The 21351-nt window shown below is 46.3% G+C and overlaps 1 protein-coding gene and 1 long non-coding RNA gene across 6 annotated transcripts in view; one reads left to right on the top strand and one right to left on the bottom strand.

Annotated features, from left to right (window-relative positions):
• Positions 1-21351, top strand: part of CNNM1 (cyclin and CBS domain divalent metal cation transport mediator 1) — a 53390-nt gene that overhangs the window by 31139 nt on the left and 900 nt on the right. Inside the window, exons 5-11 of one of the 3 annotated variants that reach the window (XM_082425119.1) lie at positions 1399-1498; positions 1851-1898; positions 5308-5370; positions 12878-13041; positions 19839-20022; positions 20131-20325; positions 21016-21117. In XM_082425119.1, the coding sequence (XP_082281245.1) occupies positions 1399-1498; positions 1851-1898; positions 5308-5370; positions 12878-13041; positions 19839-20022; positions 20131-20325; positions 21016-21117 (856 nt within the window). The remainder of the gene's footprint in view (positions 1-1398; positions 1499-1850; positions 1899-5307; positions 5371-12877; positions 13042-19838; positions 20023-20130; positions 20326-21015; positions 21118-21351) is intronic. The other 2 variants (XM_082425117.1, XM_082425118.1) reach the window with 2 other exon arrangements.
• Positions 64-21062, bottom strand: LOC309643053. Of its 3 annotated transcripts, XR_014253513.1 has the most exons (4): positions 20956-21062; positions 20220-20346; positions 2375-2512; positions 64-708 (listed from the first exon to the last, which is right to left on the bottom strand). It is a non-coding gene; the product is annotated as an uncharacterized lncRNA (long non-coding RNA). The 3 variants fall into 3 exon arrangements; XR_014253514.1 differs by lacking the exon at positions 64-708 and having other exon boundaries at positions 2136-2512; XR_014253515.1 differs by lacking the exons at positions 64-708; positions 2375-2512 and adding an exon at positions 15691-15947.

Here is a 21351-nt window from a genome sequence, read left to right as displayed (position 1 = left end):
ATCAGCGATGTTTGTGGTGGGATGCAGTGGGTACCTCCCAGCAGAGGGGTTCTGCCACTGAATTTCCAAACCTGCTGCCCTGCAGAATCCCTAACACCTCCTTGTCTCTGCTTGGCCATGCCCGGGAATGCAACTGTGCACTGCCTCCCAAACTTCAGACACTTCTTGTTTCAGGCCCTTCTCTCTGTTGAGCTGAAATCTCACCATCTCTGATTTCCACCCACTGGTCCTTGCTCTGCTCTCTGGAAGCTCACAGAACACATCTGCTCTCTCTACCACACTTCAGCCTTTGCAGTCCCTTAATCTTCTCCTCCTTAAGAAGACTGGGAAGGGAATAAACGAGCAAATGAAAGAGGGGCAGATCTTCCCGGTACTCACAATAGTACAGTCACCCTTTGCCCTGGCTGCCTGGAAAGGCCTGTAAGTGTCAGGCATGGTTCCAGCACTAGGTAGTGCTGATGTCCTGGCCTGGCTCCACCATTAGCTCTGTCCCTATTCCCTGTCTCTTTCCAAGAGAATCTGGTGAACCCTAAATACAGTGATTGTCTTAAAATCTTCATTAAACTCACATTGACTTAGAAAGGGCCTCTCTGTTACAGTCCCGCTGCAGCCTGTCTGCTCGGACTCGGTAGTGTGCCTCATGCCCATCCTTCCAGATAGCCTCAATAAAATGCCCTCTCTTCTCCAGAAATGGAGTTGCATTCTTTACTGTTGGAAAAGGAGAAGCATCCTGTTACATCGTTTATATAACTCAAGGAACACATAGAGTCTTATGCCTAATATAAACTTAACCATTTTCAAATAAATCTTGGAGGCGTAAAATGTAGTGGCAAGAGTATAGGTTCAGAAATTGGAAAGATCTAGCTTTAAAGTCTAACTAACCTTGACCAAGTTATTTAACCTCTCTGAGCCTCAGAATTGATTCATCTATAAACCGGGGATAAAAATAGTACAGGCCTCATAGGGTGTGGGCGGATCCATGCAGTGGATTTCAAGCCCATAGGCACACACTAGATGCACAAGCTTCTCACAGAATCAGGCTTTATCTCAGCCAGACTTAGAGGTGGTCTAGTCTCAGACTACACCAGTGGGGCAGTTTACGGGGTTCTGGGCTAGCTGGTGCCTGGACCCGCCTCATGGAAGAGCCATTACAGTCAGCAAGGAAAGCTTGGATGTACATGACTGGATGCTGCTTTATGAACTAAGCAAGTAATTTACCGCCAAGGCCTTCTGAAGTTGGAGTTGCTGTTTCTGAAACATATCCAGACAGAATTCACATTTCCCTGTGATAAGATTTTAAGTCCACTTATTATCCAAGCAGAAGTGCTTAGGGTCGTAGTCACTAGTAGATCTGGAAGTGCTTGTCCACACCCTTAGTACACTTCCTTCTTTCTCCAGGGTAAAGTGGAGGTGGAGGTTGGTAAGGAAGGCCTTCGCTTCGAGAACGGAGCCTTCACCTACTATGGCGTCCCAGCCATCATGACCACTGCTTGCTCAGGTATTCCAGTTTCCAAGCCATAGTTTATTGGGGAAGCAGTGGGACAGTGGAGAAAATGCATCTGGGTTCAAGTTGTGACTCCCGTTATGGACCCTGGACAAGACCTTTTACCTTCCCGGGCTTTAGATGTGGAAGTACATGGTAGACTGTAACATTACCCAGTGTTAGGGAGGGATAGTGGTAATTTTCAATATGAAAAGACAAGTTTATTTTACTTTTTACACTTCCACCTGATTGCCCTGTTTTTACAGGGTTGATTGGTGCTGTGGGTGGGGTGGAAGAGGGAGAATTCCTTTAAGAAGGTGTGTTTTCTGAATTGCCTCTGAAACACACTGCATCCTTCTGTCCTTAGATAACGATGTGCGGAAGGTTGGAAGTCTGGCTGGATCCTCTGTCCTTCGTATGTATCTCTCAAACCCCTCCCTCATCCTCCCTGCTGTGGTCCTGCCTCAGCCCACTCTGGGGACCTGGACCGAGCACTCTCAGCCTGGGCTAGGGCTAACACAAATGCTGGCAGCCTCTTTGTATGCTCTGCCAGGAACACTGCTTTCTGCCAGGTACCCACGGACCACCGGGGGCTTAGTTTCTGCGTGTCTGGAATGTTTTCTGCTGCTTCTCTGCTCACGTGCAAATGACGAATGATGGGGGAGGGAGGTTGTGAGGGGAGGCACCATTTATTGTCACCTGCCAGGGAATGCAGGCAGGTGGTTTGTGTGCTCTGGTGGAGGTTCAGCCTTTCCTTTGCTGCTGTGATAATTCACCCACTGTCCTTTACTTGCAAACCCTAATACGCTATTATTGTGTCTGTGGCAGTTAGTAAGAAGTGACTGCAAGATCTTAGGATGTAAGTCCCAGGCTGGTGCGTATGTTGCTTACCTGCTTCTCTTTCCTCGTTTACCACATCTCAGCTGGTGGAGAAGTGTCTGCAGCTGGTCATGCATGCTGGTGGGGGCTGGCACGGGGCTGCTGGCGGCTGTCTTCTGCGCCTTCTGTGCTCTACCTTCTCTCTGTTTCCTGCAAGTTATTGCACTTGTGCTTAGAGGGCATGGCATTTATTGTGATATAAGTGTGATCCAGAAAGCATTATTTCTCTAGATTTCTCTTTGATTCACCGGTCTGAATTTTGCATTGCTTTCAGCTCTTAGTGTTTATGGTGGCCATTTTAATGCCAAAGGGGTGTTTTTTCTCATCATAAAAAAGATTTTACATAGTGCTTTATATTGGGATTTATCAGAGGGACCCAAAGCTTGATATCACAATCTCTGGCACATGAAAAGTAGATACTATTTTAACACAGAGAAACTAAAGAAATGACTTGCTCCAAATCACCCAGCAGGTTGGTGATTTACCTAGATGCATTCCGGTGTCCTGACTAGTTCACACAGCACAATGAAATAGAGATTTGAGATCCATCATGTTCCAGAATGTAATTTCTATGTGGAAATATTGGAACAATTTGCAGTGTAACTTCACATCCTAGCCCAGCAGATGTCTGAAATGAAATTGAAGTAGCTGCCGACACCCAAGGGGTGGTCCAACATGAGTTGAAGGAGAGCTGTAAAATAAAAACTCCTGGTACATTATAATACTTATATAAACCAACAAATCTCAATTAAGGTTGATGAAGGAAGCGTCAGTTCTCAGAACAAGAAGTCTAGATGGGAGAGGGATGGTCTACAGGACCCGGTAAACCTTGGTTCTCTAAAGGAGATTTCCACCATCCATCCCATTGGGGATTGCTCATGGTAGAGTAACTCCTGGGATATGAAATGTTACTCAGACATGTTGGCCCTATTCTGGCTCTTCCACAAGACCAAAAGAGGTGGGAACTCTAGGGGAAAAGAGCTACCTAAAGCTCCCAAGCCCATCTGATTTAGATGACTTTCTTTCTTTTAAAAAAAGTATTTTAAGTAGTAGGAAGATGTTATCTGGTTTCCTCCTTTCCTTCCTTCCTGCCTCTAGTTCTTTCTATCAAAATCCTTCCATTTTATACGTGAGACACAGTAAACTTGCAACACTAATCTCTCCTTCAAAACTGGTTAACTAAAAAGAAATATTAACCTCTCTTTCCCTCCCCACATTTCTGAGCATCTTTATCAATCTTCAGGAGGAAAAAGAAATTAAATTAGCCTGTAGGGGTATGGAGACATTTTCCATCCTCCCCCCCAAGCCCTCCTTACCTAATACAGCGAAGTGTGAAGAACTCCAAAGACCACCACCACCACCCCCTGCCCCCCCTTGTTCCAGGTCCACTCTCAGCCCAGGTCCAGCCACCCAGCATCTTTCACTGGCCGAGGACCTCACCTGTAGGTTGAGGAAGAGCTTAAGCTGAGACACAAGGCAGTAAACTCTTGTAGGGTCTCAGTCTACCAAACTACCCCTGTCCTTGATGCCAGCCTAGAGCTTTGTCAGCCTTGAGGGTAATAAAGGAGACAATGAGTTTGCCAGAACATTAGCCCTGTGACCAATGCCTCAAAGTTGAACTCGAGGTTACAAGTAAGTCCCTCTGGTTTTCCTGTGCAGGGCGAAGGGAACACAGTCAGCACTATCTCCTTTGTCTTGGTTCTGATTGCCAGGGAACCCAGGAGGACTGTGGTGAGCCTGGCACTCTGGAGGAACAGGGCCTGAGCTCAGCGTGACCAGAACAGATGCCCACAGGGGTGTGCAATTGGAGAGAGAACAAGTCTCCTATCTGCTTGGCTGGGTATACATTTAATTTGTGGCCCAGAAGTGCTAGGATTCTTCTTGAGACAACGGGGTTTCTTATTCCAGTGTGTCTCGTGACACTAGGGGCCTGTCACGAGAATATGATGATTTGACAAAGCAAATGATTATCAGGTAGGTATAAGGCTTTCCCCTCCCCACTCCTTTGTACTATTGGATAATTTCAGGCAAGTCCTCGGGCTCAGCAGCTTAGACTGTGGAAGCCACCTCTTTCAGTGTGCTGTCACCTGCACTCTGACTTCGTTTAGCTCCTTGGAAGGGACTCTGGGAATGACCAGATAAGACAGATGAAAACAGATTCCCATGCAGAGACACTCCTTGATCAGGGTCAGGATCGGGAAAGGACTGGAGTATTGCTACACACTCCACGCCACCCAGGCCCCAGTGATAGTCAGCACCATTTCAGACTCTGTGGGGAAAGAGAGAGAAGGAACAGGGCATAGGAAGAGAGGTTCTTTGGAGCACTTGTACTTGCAAAGAAATGACTGATTTAGTGTATCAAGTTGATTTACATTAAGATTGCTAGAAATGCTGCCCTTCCTGTGTCCCAAGGCTCTAGCCACGCACAGTTCCTCCCCAACACTATGACCACAGAGGGAGCTCCTAGGAGTCCGAGGCAGGAGACAGCTTCCTCCAGGATGCCCCTAGCAGGAGCAGGCGCTTGCTTTCAGCCCTCCCACAGGTGAGCTGGAGACCTGAGGCAGCTGGGAGAGCCCGGCGGGAATGCAGTGCTGAGCTCCCAGCACATTTGCTGGCTCCAAAAGGCGCCTCAGACAGAACACTGCCCACACACACTCCCTGCTGGGGCACTGCCTGTTCTTGTCATTGGCAGGTCTGATCCCCTCAGAAGGTATTGTGCATCTTTTTGGAAGACCTTCAGCAAAGTCTATTTTATTTTCTTCTTTCTGGAGAGTGACTTTGTGAGAAGATGCAATTTCCATGTTTCCAGAGGCAAGATTCACTTTGGCAGAGAAATGTGATGTTGTGAGGATCCGGGAACAGACTGTCTCACACGCTTTGCTCTTTGTCTCTCTCCTTTTATGTTTATCTTCCCTTACGCAACTCACAAATCCTTGACTCTTTAGTGCCCGTCTCTGTGTCTCGTACCTTCGCCTTCAGCAGAGGGGACTCTCTGGCAGGCTCCCCAGGTAAACATGCATGGGGTCTCGGTCTCCATAGATCCATGGGGTTTGCAAGAGGCCTTTGGTCTCTGTCACTGTCCCACATGAAAACTAGTCTCTCCCAGGCTAAGGCATAGCACGTTGCACGGCTAACACTCACTTGTACTCACTGACCAGGCATTGCTGGTTCAATGGTGTCACTTGTGAACTTGGCCCCGAAGGATACATCTGTGTACGTAGATGGAGAAATGGTGGGGTGAGGGATGGTGTGAATTTTTCCTTATCATTTGTCTGACTGCAGAATGGAGGGATAAGGGGTGCAGCAGAAGAAAAATAGGAAGAAACAATGAAAGACTATGCTTTATTCCTATTTTTCCTCCATCTTTTCTTCTATGTGGTCTCTGCCTTTAGCTAACCAACTAACCCCTCATCTTTCTAGTAATGTTACTGTGTAGTGACCATATTCTCTCTAGCTCTGCTCATACAAAGGATGCTATATGTAAAAATTTCAAAACAACTTTTCATCAGGCTTAACCTCTCTTGTTAATTAAAGTTACTGGATTTTTTTTAATCAGGTAAAGTAGCTCCTCACAGAGCCACACAGTAACTCAAGGATTGAGTAGAATGTAATAAATCTGAACAATCAGTTAAGTGTTTATATTGTTTTCATCCCTAGACGTTGAGCTCTAAGGGTCATGGAGCAAGTAATGACCAAACTAAGAATTTGTTTGTTAAGTTACCTTGAAGTTAAAGCACAGCCCAGTTTCCCATACCCTCTACATCTGTCTCCCTTATCCCAATGCTTTGGCGATGATTCTGAGGCCCCACCATAGCCTCAGGCATCAAGAATCCAGTTATGTTTCACTGTCTGTATAGTAGACCCTCAACATTCAAAAGGCTCTGTTCTGAGACCTCAAACCCCCAAATCTGCAACTTCAGAACTACTTATGTTGATTTCTACTTTCTCACAAATCACATTTTTCCATCAAAAACCATCTGGTTCCCATGTTTATCTGTACGAGACGACTTAATCACCTTCTCAAATTTCACCAGTTTTCTCTCTTACTTAGTGGAGATTTTCCACCAAGAAATAAATTTTTTTCTTGCTTTGTGAGAGCTCATGCCTTCATGATGACTACAGGAGTACTGTCAATGGGAGATGCCAGTCTGGTACCCTCCCCAGCTAAGTGGTCACCCCCACATGCCCATAAAATTAGAAATGACCACGTCATGGACCTTCAAGATCCTTACCATGTGAGGAATCTTGGTGAATGAAGAACGTGCTATGAAGTTTCAGCAGAAAGGAAAGATGTACATTTTTAAAAGACTTTCAACGAAAAGGATCAAAGCATTAAAAAAAAAAGAATGAAAGCATGAGAGCAGGAGTATATTTTTTTTTAATTAACCCTCAGTTAACCAGACAACCTAGTTAATTATAACCTCCTACTTAGAAGAAGGTTAGTTCTAGTTCATCACTATTTATTATGAAAATGAAGGTGACTCATTTCTGCTGTGCAGTCCCCCAGGAGGTACTGAGTCTTCCAATCCAACTCTGGCTGGTGCCATGTGCTCCTGAGAGCTCTTTTAACCTTCCCCCGCTTTTCCATGACTGTGTGTGTTCATCCCAATAGGAAGCAGGGGAGAGCAAGGCCAGCTTATTCCCACCCTTAGTTTAACTCTGCAGAGTGGAGCAGTGATGGGCACAGCAGGAGAAAATGAGAGTTGGGAACGTTCTGCTTCTCCTTCGGCTCTTTTCTTCCCACCTTCTGTCTCATCTCTTTCTGTAGCCAACTGCCAAGCTTTCCTAGCGACCGGGTGACATCCCCAGGACCTATAATTTGGTATTTCCGAGTCGCTCTTGCTTCTGTTCCATATCAGCAGAAGAAGCCTCCGTCATTGGATTTTTATGGAAAGCAGTTCTGGGCACACTCTGGTCCCATACTTGATTTATGATCCAGATGCATTAATTTACGTATATTATGTCTTACCCCCACCTTAGATAAACCCTGGAAGTTAGGAATTGTTGCTGGGCAACAATAGGTAAGGAAACAGCTCTGAGAAATTAAGCCGTTGGGTCACTGTCAAAGGTGTAGTAAGAAGGTAGAGGGATGAGGACTGGCTTCCAAGTCTCTTAGGTCCCGTTCTAGGCCGGGACCTTGCTGCGCTTCTGAACGTGGGCGTGTTGTGCCCTCTAGAGGGCTGTGACTTGTTTGCATTTTGAAAACAGCTGTGCTAATGAACTAAGGTGCTCCCTCTGGGTTGAGGCCGCTGGTCCCTACACCAAATATTGCCACCATTACCCATAGGCAGTTTCCTTCTATTTGAGCCTTATTTGAAATAAGGAGAGCAGAGTGGTGTGTGGATTACCTCCAGAGTGTGGAGTAATTAGCCGGATTTGCAGGTGCTTTCATTTAAAAACGAAACTGCTGAGAGTACACGGCCCCACTGCAGATCTCCCCAGATTCATCCCTTTTTTCTTCTCCCAATGGTGGAGATGATTCCAAGTTCCCCATGACAGTCCTTCCACAAAAGCACAAAGGCAGGAGAGAGGTTGCAGGCAAGGGTCCTTTTTCAGTGCCTGGTTGTCCATCTGTAATGTACTTTGAGATCAGTGAGGTTAGTTTTTTCCCAGAACATAAAGGGAGTACCTAAAAATAATCTTTTTACTTTGTGAAATGTGGTAAGTGGAAATATTCCTTTGGGTCGGCTCTTGCATAGTGAACATTTGGGAACCATTAAAGCTCCATGTAACGTGAGTGAGTTCATCTGGACTCCTAACTTGGGCTGATTTGCAGAGTTCACATTGTAGCTTTGACAGAGAACTTTTGGCATTTGGTTGTCTGATGTTGAATATTACCCCAGAACGATGAATTTTAATAATCCTAGTTTGTAATCCTATAAGCCTATGTAATTAAATTCCCCCATCGAGTTTAGAGAACACAGATGCCCCGTGGCACAGTGACAGTGACCGAAGTGAGCTGTTCCTCCCCATCCCTCACTGATGCTTTGAAAGATGTAAGCGAGCAGCTGCTGAGCCCTACCTCCTCTCAAATCCCCAGACTGAAAAGCGGAGTGGGATGTTCTTCTGGATCATGGGTCCTGCTCCTGTGATAGAGTTGCGAACGCTCTCCAGACACAGGTGTCATGAGTAAAGCGGAGCTGTGCATAGGTTTTCAGGGCCCCTGCCTAGCAGTACACAATGAGGGGAGATTCCATCCAGTCCTAATTGCAGTGTAAAATCCTCTTCCTCCCCTTCTCCCACCCCGACCCAATTTTACCCCAGTGTCTTCTCCACCCAACCTCAGTAACTCCAACTTGCCATCCAGGACAGATATCTCTTGCAGACTGACCATGTGAAGTCTGCAGGAATGAGGTCTGCCACACTTCTCCACAGCACTTGGGGGTCTACAGCAGGAAACCCTGCCCTCCCCCAGGGTTGCCCTCCTGCCAGTCTCTCCAGGGCCAGCTTGAGGGTATGATGTAAGAGCAAGAGTGGGCAAGGGATATGTCGGAAGCTTGGCCTGGGCCCTGTTGAGGGGTCCTGTGGTCAGTTTCACACTGATCTGTCGCCTCTTAGACCTCTTTGCACTTTGCTTGGGATTCTTCTTCTCTCTTCACTCCCCCAAGCTGTGCCTCTGTGCTCTTAGGAAATGCCAGGGAGAATTATACAACTTGAACTAGTTTGCCATGCTGCTGGGACACTCGTCTGTTACTGATTTCTTCTCTTTTTTTTATGAAGAGCATTTCCACTTCCCTTGCTCAGGAACCCCTGAGTGTATGGGCACAATTACCAAAATGCCAAGTCATCAACATCCTACCTGTTGAGGAATGCAAGGCTCTGGGACACAAAAACATTGATCTTGCACAACACTCAGATGAGCTGGGACTTTCTTTGTCATGAAATGAGGATTCCTTTCTCATTTAAAAATTGCTTTTATATACCCGACCTTTGTAAGACAGTTGTATCTTCTGGTGTTGGGAATCCTTTGGGATTTTATGAATAAAGCTTCAATAGCATTGTTTTTACTTTAAAAGAAAAAAAAAAAAAAGACATGTTTTTCCTCCCAGCACAACAGTGATGTCGCTTGTGTTTGACATGTGGGTCCTTGTGAGTGACAGCAGGGTGACACGCTTGTGCTGGGTGCCAGTGAAGATGAGCGCTTTGGGGAGATCAGGGATGAAGCTGTTTCCTCTGTTTCCAACAGGGAGTAGAGGTGATTCAGGCAGAAGTTGTTTAGTAGATACAATAGGGTTGTGGTTCCCTATCAGCCTCCCTGACCCTATCTTGAATTATGACATAAGGGATGAGGATGTAGAACAGCAGATGTAGGGTATGTGAAGCACTTGTCCCACCAGGCAAGGTGGAGGATTATCAAGGAGCAGTGGTCATTCCTCAGGGTAACTGAAACCACAAACACCTGCTCACACTCTGTTTGTTCCAAACTGAGTTGAGGATAAAACCCACCGGATCAAGGTGTGATTTCCAGACTCTGGTCACACCAAAGAAGCTGCACTCCTGCAGGACTGCCTGCCCCCCTTTTCCACAACAAACAGCCCTGAGGAAACACCACCGACTTACTTAGTCAGTCACCACCTCAGAACAGCCACAGTGGGCCTAGGCAAGCCAGACCTCATCGGTTTGTTTTCAAGGGATCAGGACCAGACGTGAAATGGGTATTTTTCTGCCCAATGTTACTGCTATTTACAGTCACCTTGGTGCTTCACTCTGTTCTCCATGGCACCATCACTGTCCCTCTCGGTCCCTGGTCACTCTGGTGTCACCCAGCGGATAAGTAGGAGACCTGACTCCAGGACCCCCTGTTTCACATGCTTTTATTAAACAGACAGACAGACAGACAGAAGGTCTTGATGCCCCCTGCGGCCTCTTCCTCAAGTTATGGGGCCAAGGCCTGAGGCTTCTTGGTGCCCTTGGATTCTCACTGCACACTATTTAACGCTCCAGTGCATTTCTGGAGTGTTCTTCTACCCACCCCTCACTTCAAGAAGTCAGCTTCCCTAAAATGACTTAGGTTGCAGGGGGAAAGCCTTCTGATTCCAGGGTGATTGAGAGCCCTGAAACCTTTTTAAAACAAAATTTAGATTCTAAATAAAAACTCCTTCAGGGATTCTTAGGTGCTGATTTGTTCATTCTGTACTTTTTTATTGAGTGCCTACTCTGGGCCAGGCACTGTGCTAGGTACCAGATGTACAACAATGACCAGAAAAGACAAGGTCTTTGCCCTCATAGAATTTATCATTGAACTGAGTAGACATTACGAATAAATGCAAACATGTAATTAATTAAAACTTGTGAAAAGTGCTTTAAAGGGATGAACAGGGGACAGTGATAGAGGAAAATAGGGGTAATCTTCTTAGGGTGGCCAGACCAGGTCTTCAGAGAAGGCAGTTTCAGCTGAGACCTAATGACTGAGAAGTGAGAGCAGGGGTGGGGATGGTGCTAAAATGGGGGGAGGGGAGCAGGGGAAATGGCATCTACTGAGGTGGGTATGCTTACATGGTTGAGGATCCCCAAGGTGGCCAGTGAGCTAGAGCAGAACAAGCAGGCGAGGAGAGGGAGCCCCAAGATGAGATCAGACAGGAAAGCAGGGCTCAAGTCATAGGGGGTTTAGGGGTCACAGCAAGGAGTATGGATTTTATTGAGATTCAACAGGAGGCTGATTTGTGTTTTTAAAATGTGCTTTTGACAGCTTAGGTGAGAACAGATTATGAGATTATAACTGGGGAGACCAGACTGTGGTCCAGGCGAGGGTGATGGTAACTGGGACTTGAGTGGAGACAGAGGTAGAGGCAGATGAGTTTATTATGTCGGGGAAGTGGAGACTTGATGTGGGGCTGACAGATTGGCAGGAGTCACGGGAGACTCCCAGGTTTCTGGTTTAAGTAACAGCATGTATGTGAATGACACTTACTGAGAAGGGGAAGACCAGAGGTGGAACCCTTAATTCTATAATCCGATCAAGGCAGTGATTATTCTGGCTCTAATGAGAAAATGATTCAACCTACTGTCATTTTAGTCTTGCCACTGCTACATGGTTTGCCAGACAACAATAACAGCCTGGCAGCTAAACAGATAGACAGACCTCCAGAAGTCACTCCAAATAGATGCTAATCATTTTGATGGATGGCAGCATTATCTTAAGAGACAGAATTAAATTCCCAAGGTTCTTCCCTGAAAGAACCAAGGAGCAGAATCTCTGAGGAATCACTCTTCATTGGAGCCCCTGAACTGAATCTGTGTTAGGAGAGGCTGACAGCCTCCCATTTCTCTTTTTTTGGGAAGAAATGAAGAGTGGCGTCAGCTGGGAAGCAGAGGGGTGGGAGGGGCTTTGCGGTCTCTCATTCAGGGTTATTCTGTGGTGGAGATAATGCTAGGATCACCTTAAGAACCTCTCTTCTCTTCTGTTGATCCTGGGAGGGTAGTTCACACGGTCCATTTTGAAACCAAGTGATGTGGTCTTAATTGAACTTTCCCAAGAAGTGGTTCTTGAAAATGGAAAAAGAAGCCGGCTCTGAACATTTAAGAGGCCTTTGACAGAAGGCCTGGAGGGTTATTCCAGCCTCCGGCCTTTGAGCCCAGAAAGAGCCCTGCCCTAGACCCACCCTTTAGGGGGCCCCACTTTGGCCCTTCTCAGCTCCACACCTCTCTGTGGGGTGAGTAGTTCACGGAGCCAAAGGGATGTACCACCCAGAGCTGTGTTCTTCCTTCTAGACCACGTTTCAGGTATGGGAATCCTGAATTCCCCACCCAAACAGCTCTGGGAGACCGGGCCAGGAAGCCCTAGGGCAGAGCTGGTTCTCCCCCTACAGCCCATTTTCCAGCACAAAACTCTTCAGGAGCCTGATCCGGCCTGCTAGGTTTTTAAGAAGTTATATTTGTCAAAGACAAGGATAGAACATATTTTAACAGTTTATTGATGTGATTTAAATATCTGTCCACATGGTTTATGGGCCTCCGCTTGTCCCCGGCCCTGCCAGTGTTGGGGCCTGCGTCATCCCCTCTGAAATGCCTCACCACGGTGAGGGCCGCTTACCTGTGCTGTGACAGGTGGTTTTTAGGGCAAACCTAAGGCCTCAGCCTTTCTAAAGGAAGGTTTGTGAATGGAGTTTATATAAAAGAACTCACCCCAGTAGAGGGTCTCATGGTCTGGGGTAGCAACCCGCACTCACAGAAGGGTCCTCATCTCCTGCACGTACCCCAGAACCGAGAAGGGCAGCGGCCCACCCAGCTTCTCGCTGGTGGAGGACGTGGGGAGCAGGAGGAGCCTGGGCTGAGTGGAGCCGTGAGGCCTTCGGTATTTGCTCCTCGTGAATGGAACAGCCAGGCGTTTTCCTGGGCTCTGATGGGAGGGGAGAGGGCCCGGTCCGCCGCCCGGTGTTGCCATCACCTGAACTACTGCGAGACCTAGGTAAACGACACCCCTTTCTCTCTCTCCCTCTTTCTGTGCCCCTCTCCTTCCTCCCCACCCCTCCCTCCTTGCCTTTTTCTCCCTCTCCTCTGTCTCACCCTCTGCAGTAAACCGGTCCCCTTCCCGCTGCAGCGGGTTGAACCGCTCCGAGTCTCCGAGCCGTGAGCGCAGCGACTTTGGGGGAAGCAACACCCAGCTGTGCAGTAGCAGCAACAACCTCTACACACCCGACTACTCAGTCCACATCCTCAGCGACGTGCAGTTTGTGAAGGTAGCTCCGCAGGGAGGGCTGTCCCCTCACTCCCAGCCAGCAGCATCCTGTTCCCCCTGTTCCAAGAGAATGCTGCGTGGCAATTGCTCCCTGGCTTTCTAAAGGCCCTGGTTTCAGTTAGCTTTATTCTGTTCATTATTTGTCACCATTATTGTTCCTTTGTTCGTTTGAACCATGATTGTTCGTTAAGATCTCCTGATCCCCATTTTTCATTGTGGAGAAACTGAGGCACGAAGCGATAGGGAATTAGCTTGCCCGAGACAAGCTGCCGGCAGAACTGTTTCCTTTGGATGCCCCGCCATTGGCACCAGGTTGATTTTGTTTATTCAAGATAAATTTGCAGGTGATTAATAAGCCAAGGGTATAGAAGAAACCATGCTATGATTTTACATGTGGATAAGATTTTACGTATTAATATTTAAAGTCTAAAACACAATTCAGCCTGTATGTTAGTTGAAAATATTTTGTTGTTGAAAATATTATTATACCCCCTTGCTGTCACTGAGCTATTTGAAGAGAGCCGCTTTGCAAGTGCAGTAGAGAGAGGCAGCAGTGCTTATCGCCTTGTAATTAAGGAGGAGAGCTGTTTCTTCATACCCCTCATTGAGATTGGTAGTGGACAGAAACATTCTAAGATTCCCTCCTTTCTCTTGCTTTGATAGGTTTTATTTTGTTCGTTTTGTTTGCTAGCATTCCACAAACCATTACACACTTGGCCTGAGATCAGAAGGGAACCCATTTACCCGAGTCCAACTAAACACCCAATGCACTCACTTGGTAACAGTCATCCCAGTTGCAGGCCGGGTAGAGGTGTATGGAAATCACAAAGGTGGGAGGAGGTCCTTTCCTTCTGTTCAGAACACTGACCCTGATTATTTGAGGGTGGTGTGTGCTGGCTGGCTTTCTATGTTCCAGAACTCTGCAAACACCCTGAACTAAAACTCAAGAGCGCTGAGAAAAGTAACCGTGGAGAAGAGGGGTCACTCCTGGGGGGTGGGCTGGGACAATGACTGTTGATGGGGTGCTGTGTGCCATGCACTTTAAGTCCTTGAACGAATTTCCCACTGAGTCCTACAGCCACCTTAACAGGTAGGTACTGTGTCATCCCCACTTTATAGATGACGTGGGAGCTTGAGGAGTATAAGGTCACGTGGCTGGGACGTGGCAGAGCCAAACTTCAGATTGAGTCTCTCTGTCTCCAGAGTCCAAGCCTTCGAGTCCTTGGGCTTTGGGGAGAGTTTAGTGAAATCGGAGCTGACAGAGCCCAGGAGAAGTGCTTTAGGCACTAACCCAACAACACGCACGGTGTGTATGACTGTGGACACTTAACTAGTCTATCGTGACAGTGAGAATGAACCTCAGAAAACCGCAGCCCACGATTCTCCTCCCTCTTGCTTCCAGCCCTGAAGCCCTCTCATTGCAGACCTTCCTCAGAAGTGGAGGTAGGAAAAAATGGGAGAAGAGAAATTCTGCTATACTAACTCTTAGTGGTTTGTAGTACTGGGCACATGGTTTGTGGGAAAAGAAACTGAATGTCGCTATGTAAGTCAGTGGTTCAACAGATATTTACTGACTACCTGCTCGTGCTTGGCACTGTATAGGCATCAGCGAGATACCATGGTGAACAAGACGGCAAGCTCCTACCTTTCTAGAGCTTCCATGCTCATAGGGGGAGAAAGATGATAAACAAGTAACTACATAAATAACCTAGGTAATTTAGGGGAGTGATGAAGGCTATGAAGGAAATAAACTGGATCATGGGATAAACAGTGATTGGGCAGAGTTGGCAAGGAGGCTGCTTTAGAAATGGTTATCAGAGCAGGCTGAGAGAGCAAGTCTCTTTTGTTGAGACCTGGAAGGGGATGTGGAGAGAATGTTCAAGATAGAAACAACAGAGGCAGGAAAGAGCTTGGTGGTCCGAGTAGGATCTTTGTTCTGGCGCATTAGGCGCAAAGACGAGGCCGATGTGAGTTGGGAATGGAGCGCTGGCAGCAGTGTTGCCTGGAATCTTCAGGCCAGAGTATGGTGTCTGGATTCTGTTTTAAGTGCATTGGGAATTTTTGTTAAGTTTGTTTCTCAGGTCTTTCCATTTGTCTTAGTCTATTTGGGCTGCTATAACAATTACCATCAACTGGGTGGCTTAAACCACAAACATTTATTTCCCACAGTTCTGGAGGCTGGATCTCCAAGTTCAAGGTGCTGGCAGATCCAGGTGGTGTCTGGTCTAGTGAGAGCCCACTTCTTGGTCTGAAAATGGCTGTCTTCTCTTTGTATCCTCATATGGCGGGGAGGAGAGAGAGAGGAAGAAGGCTCTCTTCTTATAAGGACACTAATCCCATTCGTGAAGTCTCCCCCTCCTCATGACCTAATTACCCCCACCTCCTAATGCTATCACCTTGGGGGTTAGCATTTCAGCATATGAATTTTGGAGGGGACACAAACATTCAGTCCATAACACCATTTATATCTTAAGTTGAGAAAATCCATATGAGGCTTTGGGGAGAAAAGTGAATGAGATTTTGAGGAGTGGTGTTTAATGAGCAACTGTGATGAGCCCAGGGTTTTTTGAAACATCTCTGGGAGTGCATAGATTGGAGAGCACTTTCAGGAGATGGATCTGGCAACTCCTCAAAGAGGAGATTGTAAGATTGTAAGGATTTTCCTAAAACTTACAGTTGATCTCATATATCCACCCCTAAAACATAAGGAAAGGGAACATTCTATAAATAACAAGGAGCATAAAAGGCAAGTCTCTTTCCTGACATGAGCCAGTGAGGTGTTGAGGTGTTAAGAACTCCCAATCTGAGGTCAATTCTCAGGTGCACGTGTCATCCTTTTTCTCAGGCCAGAGGACCTTGCTGTGACTAGGGCAGCCGAGCATCACAGCACATGGTCCGTTTTTCTACCTAGATATTTTGAAATTGAGAAAACTACATGTCAAAAGTAGAGGTTGAGGGGAGGACAGAAACAGTTAAAGCATAATTCAGAAACCTCTTTCAACTTTCAACTGGCTCTAGTCTCTTAAAAACTTCAGTTGCAATGGGTTGTTCTACAGAAGGGGACGTTGTGAGTTCAAGCTCTTGTTTAACACAAGGGTTTGATTTTCTCTTTTGTTTTTTAATGTAAGTTATCAATAGGATGATACAGTCAACTGACGCTGAGATTTTTTTCCTCCTGACTGAATGGACTTTTAGGGCCATGTTCAGGCTGCTCTTTTACTCACCTCCTCAAACCCACCTTTTTTTAACATGAAGAGAGTTTTTGAGGAAGCTCAAGGGGTGATTTCACTGGCCAAAGCCCCTGTGACTGTCTGCAAGGGCTTTTCCTGTCCAACAGACTAAGTTCTAGAACTGTTCATTAAGTCCAGGAGTAATTTGAGTTCAAGATAAAATTAGAAAGAAAGGTGTATCCAGCGAGTATCTGGGAAAGGTATTAAAGCCATGATTAATAGTAGTTAATAAGTTATGAAGGTACCAAAGAATCCTTATGAATTTTTAAAATGTATTCTGTAAGTATCATTTTTAAATTAAGAATATTTGGCAGATGTCGTATAGACTGAATTGTGTAACCGTGGCCAAGATGCCCCATCACCACCTGGTGGCAGAATCTCTAAATTGCAGAATCGTGTTTTGAGGGATGAATAAACCACCTGAAAGTTGAAAATGTAAACAGAACATCATAAAATGATTGGAAACATCACAGTGGCTGAAAGGTTAACTTCTGGACACATTGACTGCTAAGTCAAAATGTCCCAAAGGCTACCCTTAACTCCTATTAGTTTCAAGATAAACAGGTCTCCATTTCCTATGTAATTTAGAGGATGCTTGAGTTCTTAACTGGCCAGAGTATAAGGCAACTTTAACTCAAGCTATTGTTAAGACATGGTTGTAGCTACAGTAATGAAAAAAGAGTGAGAACATATTGTCTTTTGAACAGTGGTTAGATTCCCTCAATGCCAATCAGTAAGTATTTGTTGAGCATTAAGGCTGGTTCTAGGCACCATGACCAATACTCAAGAAATACAGTTGGGGAGAAGAAACGTAAGTCAAATGACAGTAAGCAATGCAGGGTAGTATCTAATTGATTACAAAATCATATGGCACTTTATTTTAAGCACTAATTTGGCTGGAGAATGTACTGGACCTTTAAGAATTAGGAAAGAATAAGAGGAGAGTGAAGGCCATGCCAAGAGCGAGGAGCAGGGAACACTGATAAATAGGGGTATGGAAGGCAAGTGAACATGGCGCATTCAAGGAATGTGAAAGAGGAGCTGAGCTGGACCAGTGGTTCTGACTGGCAAGCAGTGGGACACTATGGCCATGCAAGGCTGTTATTATCAAAACTGGGCAGAGCCGTTTAGTTGATCTACTGGACCGTCACTGACTGATACAGTAGCCAGTTGCCACATGTGACTGTTGAGCGCATGAAATGTGGCTCATCCAAATTGATGTTTGGTAAAATGTAAAATAATGGTTTGGCCAAAAAGTTCATTCGTTTAGTGAAAACGTTGTTCAATAAAGTTCTTCGTGATAATGAAAAATGTGTCTTTTAGTCGCACTTAAAACCAAACAAACTTTTTGGCCAACCCAATACATATTGAATTCCAAAGACTTGGTACAAAGATGAATGTAAGATTCCTTATTAATTATTTTATATTGGTGACATGTTGAAGTGAAGTTATTTTGGATACATTGGGTCAAATGAAATATATGTATTATTAAAATTAATTTCACATGTTTGTTTTTACCTTTTAAAAATGTGACAACTAGAGAATTTTAATTTACCTATGTGACTCACATTATTTTTCTCTTGGACAGTACTGTAGTACGTAGAAAAGGCTTCATAGGTGAACAAGGGGAGGGAACTGACAAAAAGTGATGCTTGAATCTAGAAGTGCAGCTGGGGAGATTCCCTGAATACATTTCCAGAGAGGTGCCTTCTCAAATTTCTTTTAAGGTGACACATTGATATGGTATTTGTGATATTTTTTTTAGCTTAAAAAGAGGAAGCAGTGTGAAAGCAAGGCTGTGAGATGCCTAGAGCAGGTAACCAATGGGCAGTGCCTTTATCTTGAATAGGCAGTGTGTTTCACACCATATTTTCTAGGCGAAGGGTCTTCTTTAACTAAACTGGAAGCCAAATCTAAACTAACTAGTTAAAAGAACCCAAACAATAATATCAAGTGCTTTGTTGGGCTTATGAAGTGTCATTTAGGAAATTTTCCTGTTCAAGCCAGGAGAACCTGCAAGTCTCCAAAGAAAGCTTCACCTTTAGAAACCCGTGAGCACATTAGAAAATTGAGTTTTGATGATAACCTTGGCTCAGACCATATGCCAGCTTCTCTTCAGTCATCTGATGCCTATGGACCCCCAAAAACACAGCAGTTTTGGGGGGACCTCCCCTAAAGTGTTGTGAAAGGCAGCCTCCATGGGCATGTGAAAGGCAGCCTAATGCAGCCAGGTGTGTTTGCAGTGTACAGAGCTGAGCTCAGATGATTTCCCCTGGAGAGCAAGCGTAAAGGCCCTTTAAAGTGAAATGCCCAGATTGCAAGGGGCGCCATTATCAGACCCTGGAGTTTCCCCTCTGAGAACTTGGAGTTCCACATTCCCACTTCATCTTCCATCTTCCTGGCCCCAAAGAATGAATAGCACTTTCCCAGGCAGAACACACATCACACGGCTGGGACTCTGAAGTCTTGCTAACTGTCAGACCTTGGGCAAGTCCCCCATCTGTCTGGACCTCATTTTCTTATTTATAAAATGGGCATCACGAGACCTCTCATGCCTACCCCATGCAGTCATGTGACCAAAGGAGATAACACATTCCTAAGTGCTCTGTGAGCCATAATGCACTGTACCCTCATATCCCAACATCTGTCTGCAAAAGCAAGCTCTCCTGGGTAACATTAGCACTAGAGCTTTCACCAGCGTCTGAAAATCTAATCATCAGTTCCATCTCTTTCGGATATTTGTAGAACTTTCAGTAATATATAGGGTTTCCAAAAATAAAGAAATAACCCAACGATGTTTTAAATAAAAAATTGAAAAGAAATTGCAAACCAATTTCATGAAAACGCTATCAGGAATGAGTTTGTTACTGCAAGTAAATAAATTTATTTGTGAGCTTCCTGGTCATAAAAGGAAAAAGGAGAAACCTAGTGGATATTTGAGTTCTCATCCAATATAAGAAAGTATATAATTCATCTAGAGAAAGGAGCTTATTCCTGGCACTAATTTCATGAAGGATTTATCAGATGGATTCCTATATGACTATGGAAGGCATCAGAAAAAAATAATAGTAATAAATTGGCTTCATCGGTGGTTTTGCCAGAGTTTATGTTCTTCACTTGGAGGTTTCTTATTTCAGCCCTTGACACAAGCTGGGGGTCTTGCTCTTGCCGAGTCCCCACTGACTGCCCGTTAGGAAGAGGGTCCTTGGCAACAGTATAAGCCTGTGTTTTAAACCTCTCAGTGGGCAACCACCCTGCTAACTGAAGATGCCCTCCATCCTCTCCTGGGTCTCGGGAGAAGGCTTGGCTCCGCCAGGTGCAAGAGTCCAGAGCCAATAAAAATGAACAGAGGGAACTCCGGTGGCAAACAAGCAAAAGGGTCCCCTAATTGTCCCTTAACTGCTGGGCTGCTACAACTTGGGTAAGGCCCCCAGATCATGGATCCCGGGCCACCAAGGCCGGGGGTTCCCAAGCACCTTAGTGGGGCTGCTTCTGAGCTCAGGGAGGCAGACTACATCCAGGGAGGGCTCTGCCCAGCTCCTCCGGAGCTCCCGCCCCTTCCTTCCAGATCACGCGGCAGCAGTACCAGAATGCGCTCACCGCCTGCCACATGGACAGCACACCCCAGTCCCCCGACATGGAGGCCTTCACTGACGGGGACTGCACCAAGGCCCCCATGACCCGGGGCACACCCCAGACCCCCAAGGATGACCCTGCCGTCACCCTCCTGAGCAACAGGAACAGCCTGCCGTGTAAGTCAGTTGGGAGGATGCTGGGCCGGGCTACCGTGGGGTAGGGGCGGCCCTGCCTTCCTCCTCAGCCCTGCCCGGAGCTGCCATCTTGTCCTCATGGGGCCCCAGGTCTTCTACAAAGCAGGGAGCTGACGCACGCACTGTCCTCCCCAGGCAGCCGTTCAGATGGGCTGAGAAGCCCCGGTGAGGTCATGTACCTGAGGATGGAGGAGATGGCCTTCACCCAGGAGGAGATGACAGACTTCGAGGAGCAGAGCACACAGCAACTCTCACTGTCTCCTGCAGCTGTTCCCATGAGAGCAGGTCAGGGAGGGAAACTGGGCCCTGCAGGAACAAGTGGGGGTGGGTGTCAAGGCCACCAGGTGCTGGGATGGCCCAGGGTGAGCCATGTGAGGGAAGTCTGGGACCCCTGTCCCCATGTAAAACTTCCCACCTCCTTATCCCACCAGGGATAGGGAAACTAAGGCTTACTGTGCACCTACCATGCGTCAGACCCATCTTAATCCATTCTCCTAGGAAAACAGTGTGTAGGACACTGTTAGCTAGGTTTCCACCTGGATTCAGATCCTGGCTTCTCCACTTAGGAGCTCTGCAAGTTTAGGCAAGTTACTTTAACCTAAGACTAGGTTTCCTTATCTTAATAGATATATTTCCTTATATTAGTAGATATAAATCACAGTGGCTAGCTCATGAAGTAGCTTTGAGCATAAATGAGATAACGTTTACAGGAGGGCACATCATAGTACTTGGTACCATGCTCCCTAAATGTTAGGTATCAATAGTTATTATTAGGCCTAATTTACAGATTAGGAAACTGAGGTCAGCCATCACTCTTACTGACAAGGCTCGTCCCTTCCTTTGGGCCCCAGAATCTAGCTAGTAAGCTGGTTTTGAACTTTCACTTGCTGAGGAACATCAACCAAAACACCCTACCTGGATCCCTGGGTGTGTAGGTGGAAAGGCTTGTGTTCTTTCTTCTTTCCTTTCTCTCAGCATCAGATAGTGAAAGTTGTCATATCAACCTGGACACAGAGACCAGCCGCTGCAGCAGCAGCTTTGAGGAAACCATGGGCCAGAAGTTGCTGAGAACCTTGAGTGAGTAGCTCTTCACCCAGATGAAAACGGCCCACCAGCTGGTTAGTACAAAAAACACGTTAGGATCTTATTCCTGGAGGAGGAACCATTGACTCCTGTTGGGAACCCTAATGAGGTACAATTGTGGAAACCCATAATAGGGCTCAGGCGGTACTGCACCTTTGATACTTTGGGGAACTGTCCCACTCAGTTGGTGGTCGTCTAGGACAGGAGTCTGCAAACCATGGCCACAGA

The sequence above is a fragment of the Balaenoptera physalus genome, assembly GCF_965194825.1.
Source record: "Balaenoptera physalus genome assembly, chromosome: 14".
Taxonomy (NCBI): Eukaryota; Metazoa; Chordata; class Mammalia; order Artiodactyla; family Balaenopteridae; genus Balaenoptera; species Balaenoptera physalus.
This window is presented reverse-complemented; position numbering and strand designations above follow the sequence as displayed.